General features: G+C 62.0%; 2 protein-coding genes across 9 annotated transcripts in view; one reads left to right on the top strand and one right to left on the bottom strand.

The window, feature by feature from the left end:
• MYL5 (myosin light chain 5) overlaps nt 1–270 on the top strand; it is a 12,875-nt gene extending 12,605 nt beyond the window's left edge. For all 3 annotated transcript variants that reach the window (XM_026449205.2, XM_023206729.3, XM_023206728.2), the window contains one exon: nt 132–270. In XM_026449205.2, coding sequence (XP_026304990.1) covers nt 132–233 — 102 coding nt within the window. In that variant the 3' untranslated portion in view covers nt 234–270. The remainder of the gene's footprint in view (nt 1–131) is intronic.
• Nucleotides 68–8,110, bottom strand: SLC49A3 (solute carrier family 49 member 3). Of its 6 annotated transcripts, none has more exons than XM_023206725.2 (10): nt 7,640–8,110; nt 5,096–5,254; nt 4,651–4,864; nt 4,379–4,455; nt 3,281–3,418; nt 3,045–3,161; nt 2,187–2,339; nt 1,788–1,930; nt 1,361–1,470; nt 68–919 (listed from the first exon to the last, which is right to left on the bottom strand). In XM_023206725.2, the coding sequence occupies exons 1-10, from the start codon at nt 7,787–7,789 to the stop codon at nt 537–539; spliced, it is 1,644 nt and encodes a 547-aa protein (XP_023062493.1). In that variant the 5' UTR covers nt 7,790–8,110; the 3' UTR covers nt 68–536. The 6 variants fall into 6 exon arrangements, 3 of the variants coding, with proteins under 3 accessions (XP_023062493.1, XP_023062494.1, XP_023062495.1); XM_023206727.2 differs by having other exon boundaries at nt 670–959; XR_004228897.1 differs by having other exon boundaries at nt 892–919; nt 1,361–1,626.
• Between the last annotated feature and the right edge of the window lie 2,035 nt (nt 8,111–10,145).

Raw genomic sequence — 10,145 nt, 5'->3', positions numbered from 1 at the left:
CCCCCATCCCCGCCCCCGCCCCTCCCCGCTCCCTCTCCCCTGGCGCAGAAACCACACCCGGGACCGCTGCAGGTACGCGTTTGTATTTCGCTCCCGGAGCCCGCAGGGGGCCCTTTCGCCCCCGCCTGCAGGTGGACCAGATGTTCCAGTTCGCCTCCATCGATGCCGCGGGCAACCTGGACTACAAGGCGCTGAGCTACGTGATCACCCACGGGGAGGAAAAGGAGGGGTGAGGCCCGGCCTGGTCAATAAACCTGGACGCTAGGACCCTGCCTGCGAGTCCGCCGGGGCGGGAGGGCGCGTCCGTGGCTGCTGGGCCCTGCGCGCGAGGGGTCGCTCGGCAGCAGACAGGGTGGGGGCTCCGGGGCCCTCTGGGTTCCTCTAGCGAGGCCCCCCGCCGTGCACTCCGGAGTCGCCCTGCTGGGCCCCAGGACCCCAGCCCTTCCCGCTCCCCCTCAGTCCACACCCCACCTTGAGTCTGCACCGCCCACGGCCGCCCTGCCTGGTCCGGGTCCACACAGCAGTAGCCCTCTCGCTCAGCCGCGCATCAGTCTCGGGCCCAGGGGCTCTCCGCAGGCCCTGAGTGCGCCGAACGCCTTGGGTCCCTGCGCCCAGCTGTCTGGCGTGGTGGGCACAGCCCGGGTGACCCGACCCTGCCTCCCCTTCACCACACGTCCCTGGTCAGTCTCTGCATCTTGGGGCTCTGGGAGGAGGAGGCAGGGCCCAGAGAAGCGGCTCCAGAAATGAGCTGGCCCTGAGCTTCCAAGCTGGGAGCGCCATGCTGGGGCCTCAAGGGGTAGTTTACGGCGGGGACTCCTGGTCCTTGGCGCCTGCGCACGCGTTCTGGGTGGAGGAGGGCTTGCCAGACTCTGCCTGCAGGCGCCGGTATGAGGTGTGGAAGAAGAGTACCAGGATGCAGCTGAAGAGGTTGCACAGGCCGGCCATCAGCAGCACAGACACTGGGGACACATAGCACAGCTGTCCCCACAGCCAAGCCCCGGGGCCACAGATGGGCAGAGCCAGACGCTGGCCTATGGTGACACCACTACCCTTGACCACAGAGTGACCCCAGACAGAGCCCACTCCCAGTTCTTGACAGCCCTGAGGGAGTGTTTGCAGACCCAGGTCCTGAGAGAGGTCACCAGCATGGGGTCTGGGATATGGGTGTGCCAACCCACCTCTGATCTTGGCCACACCTGTCCTGGCTCACCTGTCCTGTTGCCCAGGGACTCCCTGCGTGGGGCTCACCTGTCCTGCTCTCTAGGGCTCCCCACATAGGGTTCATCTGTCCTGCTCCAGGGAACTCCCCACATGGGGTTCACCTGTCCTGTTCCCCGGGAACTCTCCATGTGGTGCTCACCTGTCCAGTCAAGTGGATCCTCCCCCTGCTGGCAGGTGGCGAAGGACCGCTCCGAGCATTGCACAGTCAGTGCCATCATCGCCAGCATGATGAGTATTCCCTCGGCGTGCCTAGACACACGTGGCCCTCAGCCCCCGCTGCACTGCCCATCCCCTTGGAGCCGGGTGTCACCTTGGGAAGTGTTGACATCAGTGCTGTCCCTTTTGCCACCACCCTCCTGAAGGCAGCACTCAGCTTCGGTCACGGGCCCTATCAGCTGGCCCAGCCTGCACACAGCAGGCGCTCAGAACCTGCTCAGCTCTTGCCAGAGCAGGCAGGTTCCCACCTCCCCGAAAAGGGGCCTGGACCACACGGTGCAACCCCAGGGGTGTAGGGGTGGAGCAAGGGGAGTATCTCTGGGGTGCAGCAGGGGCAGATGGATACTCACCCCAGCACAAAGATCAGGCCTACGGCAGCCCCCTCCCCCACGGGGAAGGAACACTCGACTGCCAACTCCATGGCCACGGGGGTCACCGAGAAGCCAAAGAGTCCAAGGAGCGAGCAGGTGGTGGCCAAGGCAAAGATCTGTCCCTGCAGGAGGGACACGTGGGAGCAGTGGAATGGCAGGCAGACAGGTGGAGGGGGTGGCGGTCAGAATTGGACCTGGTTTCATGGGACACGGGGCACGGGGTGGGAGAACCCATCCCACCCAGGGGCCACCCTGGCTGGCAGAGGCCGGGCATGAGACAGTCCAGACTTCTGTTCCAGCCAAGCTGCCAACTGCCCTCTCCGGGTCTCACCACCCACCCACCCCTGCAGGGCGGTCTTGGCTTGAGGAGACCCTCACCAGGGCAAAGGCCATGCAGGCCAGAGAGACCAGGCACAGGCCGATCTTGGTGGCCTCAGTGAAGTGCTTGGTCCGGTCCACGTAGGGGCCGAGAGCCAGCGCCCCCAGGATCCCAAATGCCATGAAGAGAGCTCCACAGAGGCCAGAAAACTCCTGGAGGAGGCGAGGAGAGGCCAGGGCCCCGAGAGGCTGCCATTATCATAGGTGCACAGCATCAGGGCAGGGGGCTCAGGGTAGGGCCGTGTGCTGTGCCCAAGGCCCAGACACAGCAACACAGGTTCCAGCCGCACCGCTGGCTGCCTGCGGGGTAGGGTTTCCTGCCCTATGTTCCCCACCCCACCCCAGAGCAAAGCAATCACTGAAAGGAAGAGCCTGTCGCCACAGAGGCCCCACAGGGCCGTGGTGCCTGTGGCCCTGGCAAACGTGGAAACATGCCCCCAATCCTACACCGGGCACTGATCCCAGAGGGCAGAGGGCCAGCTCAGAATGTGTGAGCAGAGCAAGGCCCTCCCTGCGGCACGTCTGGATACCAGAAGATGGCCCTGTCCTGCAGACTCGCAGGGGCGGGCCTTGCTGGGAAGGGGCACTGGGAGCCCTGGGGCCCCATCTTCCCAACCATGCACCGTCAGTCCCTCCACTCCATCCCACAGCTGCACCACCTCGCTGCAGCTGTACCCACCACCTCCACCGCCTGTGGACATAATGTCGCCCAAGGCATCTCGGGAGGGCCCACAGCACAGAAGGGCGTCAATGTGGCCCCCGCCAGGGTCGGACATGGAGCACTCCGGAGGCAGCAGTGACTCTGTGGCCATATGGGGTGGGTGAGGCAGAACCCCCATGGGTGGGGCCAGGGCTCACACTGAAGTAGCCGCTTGCACAGAGGATCTGCTGCAGGAGGGTTGAGAAGCTGCAGGAGATCCCGATGCATCCCCCGAAGCACACAGCCAGGATGACATAGGCCTTATTCTGCACCAGCTTCGGGGAAAGAGTGTCTCAGCCCTGGAGCCGCGGGGGCCCTTCCCAAACGCGTCCCCTCCTCAGCCTCTCGCCCCAACCCCCAAATCCACCCTACCCCGGGATCCCACAGCACTGACCAGCTTGAGCCCATCCAGGAACTTCTCTGAGGTGGAGCTGGCAGCCCCAGCAGAGGGCGGGGTGGGGGGCATGCTCTCCCAGAGGCAGATGGTGGACAGCAGGCAGACAACGCCGGCAGGGATGGCGTAGACACCGAGCTGGGGAGGGGTGTGTGTGTGCACACAGGGAGACCATGCACACTGGCACCCACACACGCCGCAGCCCTGCCTGCCCCAGGTGCCACCTCTTAGCTCCTCCTGCCCCACCACTGGCTGCCTCCCAACCTCTGATCCGCAGCCACCCTCTGCGAGGCCCAGGCTGGGAGGGGCTTGCTCGACCTCATCCTCGTCTGCTTCAGGGGCTGATAGGGAGCCCTGGCTGTCAACACATCCCTCACCAGTGACACCCTCCTGGCTGACGTTAGCCCAGCACCCCCAGGCTCCAGACTCATCTCACTGTCAGCTGCACAGCCCGTGACGGGGCTCAACACACGGACAGCAATGGGTGCAGAGGCACACATGCACACACGCTCACCCTCAGTACATACCCACAAGCACAGACACACCACACACACCCGATGCACATGCACGAGCACACACAGGCACACACAACACACATGGGCACAGGAACAGAGACACGCACCGCACACACCACACACACTCGATACACATAGGCATGCATAGAAACATCACGCACTGGCCGGGCACAGTGGCTCACACCTGTAATCCCACTTTGGGAAGCCGAGATAGAAGGATCATGAGGTCAGGTGTTCGAGACCAGCCTGGCCAACATGGTGAAACCCCACCCAACTCTACCAAAAATACAAAAAAAAAAAAAAAAAAAACCATTAGCTGAGCATGGTGGCGCACGCCTGTAGTCCCAGCTACTCCAGAGGATGAGGCGGGGAATTGCTTAAACCCAGGTGGTGGAGGTTGCAGTGAAGCAAGATTGCGCCACGGCAGTCCAGCCTGGGCGACAGGCTGACTCCTTCTTGGGGGACGGGGCGGGAGGAATCACACACAGGCATAGGAACACGGACATGCTTGGGCTCAGGAACACACAGACATGCATGCGCACACACCACACAGGCCAGGCACGGGCACCTCATGACCCCTCACCATTAACGGAATGTCCTCGCCCTCCTTGACCAGCGCAGGGGACAGCACGTTGGCCACAAGGACGCCCAGGGGGTTCGCTGGGTGGGCGGATGCACAGGGAAATATGTCAGCTCGGCTGTGGCCCGGCTTCATCTCCAGCCCACAGGCAGAACCTTCTGGGCCCCAGCTCCTCCACCCTAGCCAGAGAGCCCAGGGAACCGAGTATCTGTGCGTGGAGCCAGAAGAGACCCCAGGGCGAGCCCAGGCAGGTGGCCTCCCTCCCTGGAACTCACATATGGTGGCGAGCATGTTGGCCGTGGCTCGCTGGTGCTGTGGGAACCACAAGGCAGCCACCTTGGCTGGAGAGAAGATGACCAGGCTCTGGGCAAGGGCACAGAGGCTCTGGCTACCCATGAGGAAGGCAAATGGGTTTTGGGTCCCAACAACCACGCAGGGCATGATGCGTAGCACACTTCCAGCAAAGTTCAGCCACGCGCCCAGGATGGTCTGCGAGGAGGGCATCAGGGACAGGGTCAGGATTGCTGCCGCTGACCCAGGTGCCCGCCACGTCCTCCCAGCACCTGCACTTCCCACCGCCGCCACCCCAACAGCTCTGCTGGGTCCCCAGCTGTTGGGACTGATGGGCCCTGGTCTGGGGAGGAGGCCTTGACTCTCGTACCCAAATGCAGGGGCCTTCACCCTGTCCCAGAGCAGGCCATGGTGTGGGGTCTGACTCACCGCCCCACGGAGCCCGACGGAGTCCAGGACCCAGATGGCCGCCAGGCCAAACAGGGCGGATACCACGAGATAGACCAGTGACAGCCAGCTGATCTGCGCCATGGACAGGACGAAGTGCTCGGCAATGATGTCAGCCACAGGTGCAAAGCTGAGCCACAGCTGCAGGGGCCAGGTGGGAGTCAGCGCAGAGCCACAGACTCCGGATCTACATGCTCTGGCCCCAGCCAGCCTGAGGGAGCTAGAGTGCCAGCAGGCCTGTGAGGCCGAGGGGATCCAGCAAGCTAGACACAGGGCCCTCCTGCTCAAAGAGAGCGTCACCCTGCCTTCCCCGAGGGAGGGCACCCAGCGCAGGGTCAGAAAGCATGCCCTGACCGGGGACCAGCCTGAGGGACAGACACTGAGGCCAAGGACCTGGCCAGAGCCCACAGGACCACGAGCCCCACCCAGACCAGACCTGGGGCTCCAAGGCAGGCCGGGGAAAGGTGGGCATGACAGGGTCTCAGCTAGGACCTCTGGGATTGCAGGCCAGCCCCACCCAAAGCCAGCCCGACCTTCCCTCCCAGAAGGCCCAGGGGTTTGGGCAGAATGTTGACAGAGTGGATGCCATTCCCCACCCCGCAGGCATTATCAGGTGCTAGGGCTCTCCACCCCGCAGACGTCTGGCACACAGCACTAGTGCGCACTGCGGCCGAGGGGGAGGCTTCCTAGAGGAGGTGAAACTGGCTCATCCCTGAGGGGAGGTCAAAGTGGAGCCGGTCACCAGGGCTCACCACAGGAGGGAGGAAGGTATCCATGCGTGGGCCCTGAGGAGGCTGTGTCACTCAAGGTCAACTTCCATGAGTCCACCGAGCTCCAGGCCACACCCTCCGGCAGAGCAGCCAGACCCAGGCTCCGCCCGGACAAGGTCTGACTCAGCCCACGGGACACGACAGGGAGCTTGGGCAACAGCCACCTTGTCTTCCTTTTTCCGCAGGACAGGGCCAGGGGCAGATCTCCCAGGCACAGAACGAGCTCCCCAAGTCCAGCTGATGGCTGCCTGGCCGAGCCCAGGGAGAGAAAGCCAGGCGTCCGCTGACAAAGCCTGCCCTGCAGAGCCAAGCCTGCCACTCCAGCCTCAGCCCTGTCCTGCTTCCTCGGGGGCCTGAATGAGGCCCACAGCTGACTCACTGAGCAGAGATGCGTCTGAAGCGTGCGGGGCAACGTGGGAGGACGATCTGTCCAACTCCCTTCCTCCTCTCCCAGCCTCGACCCTGCCCTCGCTCACCCCCTTGGGTCCTTTGAGTCTCATCCAGAGCACTGGGGTTGGCTGCCTTCTGGGGTGGATGTTGACCCAAGCTCTGCTCCGCCCGCCCCTTACACTGCCCGCTGGAACCCGGGAGCCCTGGTCACTGGCTGCAGATGAGTAACTCCAGCCTCAAGGGCACTTGGCTGGAGTGAACATGGTGCTCACAGCTCACTGTGGTGACCCAGGCAGGGACCATGACGACTCTTGGTGTCAGAGTGAGATTTCTGTGTGCTCCATCATGACTTGTGGGTATTGCTACAACGGTGAAGAACTGCAGTAGGAGGCCCTTGACCGTCCAAGGAATGCCCCACACCCAGGACACCTACTGACTCTCGGACCATTGAACCAGCTGCACCCTCAGACGCTCCACCCAAAGTCAGTTATGGCTTCCCCAGTGCCTGGACACAGTGGACCAGGACGCCAAGCCACGGCAGTGAGTTACGGCGTGTGCCGGCATCCATGGGCAGCAGGCAGCCCCCAGGCCCATCCAGCAGATCCCAGGCCTGTCTCATCCAGGAGCTGGTTCTCCATACCCAGCCAGCAAAGGAGGAGGGGAGAGGCCTTGGGGTCCACCTGGAAGAACCCTGACCCAGGCCTAAGAGCGGCTCCTGCTCCTGACCCTGAGCTTCCTGACCATCCCCGTGACCCGGCGCCTCCCTGAGCTGTGGGTCCTGCTGCCAACTCTAGCTGTTCATTGCACATTGCCCAGATACTGCCCAACCAGTTCCTGAGGCTCCCTGGAATGGTTGATGAGGGGGTGGGGGGGAAGGCTGCAGCTGCGGCACGGGAAGGGGGTGGGGCAGGATGGAGCCCAGCCCAGCCCAGGAGCTGCCCCTCACTCAGAGTCAGATGGAGGAGAGTGCGGCTCCAAGCCCACCTCTGCTCTGTGCCTGCTGTCCTGGGGCTGGGAGGCGTGGAGGGAGGGAGGGCCACCGCAGGGCCACCTGTATGTGGCTGGCTGGGGGAGAGGGACCCAGGCCACTGGCTGGAGCCACTGAAGGCTGGGAAGGGCTGGGACTCCATGACTGGCAGATCCCCCTGGGCACCCAGCCCTCCTGCTCTGTGCCCTGGGCCCCGACACCTCCAGGACAGACAGTTCCCCCAGTGCCTACAACCCCTAGCTTCCCCCAGAAGGCACCCCCTGGCCCCAGCCCCAGCCAGCACCTGGCACCTCGGGCTGTGGCCACAGGTAAACGAAACCCAGCTGGTCCGAGGCGACCAAGGGTCCCGGAGCCCCCTGTCCTTGTCCCCGCCCCTACCATGGCGTTGGAGCAGCTGACCAGGCTGACCATGAGCAGGAGCACCCAGCGGCGAGCATAGGTGCGGTGGCCCTGTTGTGCGCACAGGGCCCCGGGCTCGGCCAACCCCGTGTCTGCCCCCGTCTGTCCTGCCATCGTCCGCGGCTCCATGGGTCTCCACCGGTCCCGCGGGCCGCCCGGGCTTAAGGACCTTCCAGCGTGGGCCGGGACCGCCCACGGGTGGAGGTGGGGATGGGCGGGGCCACGGGGCCAGTTCAGCCCCAAGGACTACGGAGGAGGTCCCGCCCCGTTGCAGTTAAAGAAGACCCAAAAAAGGGGAGGAAAGGGGGGCCAAAGGTGAAGTTGGACTCTCCTCCTTTGGCCTCAGTTTGGAAGTTCCTGCCACAAAAACCAAACGTCCCCTCCAGAAAGGGCCCCCGGTCACAGCCTGTGTGGTCCTCAGGGTGGGCGCAGGAAAGGTGGCCTGGAAGTCACTCTGCCCAGCAGAAGCTCTGCATTTCCTGAAGGGGGCTGTGGACCCCAAGTTCCTGAGGTTCAAGCCAGCCACAGGAAGGGGCCACAGGAAGGGGCCACAGCCACAGGAAGGGGCCTCTTCCTGGAGGAAGAGGCTGGGCTCGCTTTGCACAGAGCCTCAAATCAGACCAGTCCCTCTAGTGCCCCTGTGGAAAGCAGGCAAGGGGGTAGGAGTGGCCAAGGGCTGCCCGCCAAGGTGGGAGGGAAAGCTGGGAAGGCCTGTGGGCCCTACCCTGGGGTAGGCAGTCCCCCACACACACGCCGGATTGTTACCTGCATTTTACAACGGAGGACACGGCTCTCAGAGGAGCAGGCACACGTTTCTGTTTGTTTAGGATGGAGAGGCCTGTGTGTTGGAAGGCAGAGAGGAGGGAGTTTCGGCTTAGTCTTGTCTGCAAGAACCTGCTGATCCCACAACTGTACCTGGCCCACCCTGGGAGAACCCAAGGGGCTTCAGGCCCTGTTGCTGAGGCCAGTATAGGGGTGGGGTGGAGGCTGGCCTGGTCAGACGTGCAAACAGACCCCAAATAAGAAGGCTCTCTTGACCCTGAAACACATCCCTGTTTTCTGATACTCACAATATTATTCCTGGTTTTTTTTTTTTTTTGAGACGGAGTCTTGCTCTGTCGCCCGGGCTGGAGTGCAGTGGCCGGATCTCAGCTCACTGCAAGCTCCGCCTCCCGAGTTCACACCATTCTCCTGTCTCAGCCTCCTTAGTAGCTGGGACTACAGGCGCCCGCCACCACGCCCGGCTAATTTTTTGTATTTTTCATAGAGACAGGGTTTCACCATGTTAGCCAGGATGGTCTCGATCTCCTGACCTCGTGATCCACCCGCCTCGGCCTCCCAAAGTGCTGGGAGGACAGGCGTGAGCCACCGCGCCTGGCCTGGTTTTTGTCTTAAACATTCATCTCCTTTGCCAGGGTCTGTCCGTTGTCCACACCTGAGTCTGAACAGGCTGATCATGAGGCCTCAACTTTCACTGTGAGCTGTGCATGTTGGGATTTTTCTTTTTTTTGCATAGAGTCCCATCTAGTAACAAAGAGAAAATGGGGCTCACCCAGGGGTGTCCTGAGATGGGCGGGCCCCAAGGGAGTTCCACTCTCTTGAGACATGTGATGGGTCCCTGTGATCCTTGCTCGCTTTATCTCCTCCACCTTCCCCCCGTCTAGCCTCCCTCCTCATCTTTGTTCCCCATTCCTCCACCAGTTCCTTCTGTTCTCCTTCTCCTCACCTCTTGCTCGCCCTGCTCTGAGGACCTAGCCCCCTTACAACCTTCCTTCATAGCCCAGTGCCAATGTTGGCCTGGGGCCTTCAACATCCCCTAACCCCACCTGGCAGAGGGGGAGTTGCAATGCAGGCTTCCCTGTTGAGGGACCTCACTATTGTGGAGCACTGCCTCTGACAGGTGGTGTCTGAGCCTGTCACCATGAAATGGGGCAGCCACAGTAGCTACTTTCATCATTCAGTCTCTGTTGAGCATGTATTGTTGAGGGCTCCTCCCCTCTACATGTCAGAACTCTTGGGTTGAGCAGGTGAGCTCAGCAACATTGCAGAATGCAAAATTAGCACACAACAATCAATTGCATTGATGTATACCGACAAGAAACATGAAAACCGAAGTTAAAGACATTTATAATTACTCCAAGGAAAATTAAATACTTTGCTATAAACTTAGCAAACCATCTACAGAACTTGCATGTAAAATTAACCATGGACCGGGCGTGGTGGCTCATGCCTTAATCCCAGCACTTTGGGAGGCCAAGGCAGGCAGATCACAAGGTCAGGAGTTTGAGACCAGCCTGGCCAATATGGTGAAACCCGTCTCTAGTAAAAATGCAAAAATTAGCCAGGTGTGGTGGCGTGCACCTGTAGTCCCAGCTACTTGGGAGGCTGAGGTAGGAGAATCTCTTGAACCTGGGAGGCAGAGGTTGTAGTGAGCTGAGATCGTGCCACTGCACTCCAGCCTAGGCAACAGAGTGAGACTCCATCT

Source organism: Piliocolobus tephrosceles, chromosome 3, assembly GCF_002776525.5.
Source record: "Piliocolobus tephrosceles isolate RC106 chromosome 3, ASM277652v3, whole genome shotgun sequence".
In the NCBI taxonomy this organism is placed as follows: domain Eukaryota; kingdom Metazoa; phylum Chordata; class Mammalia; order Primates; family Cercopithecidae; genus Piliocolobus; species Piliocolobus tephrosceles.
Note: the sequence above shows the minus strand (reverse complement) of the source record. Positions and strands in the feature narration are given on the sequence as shown.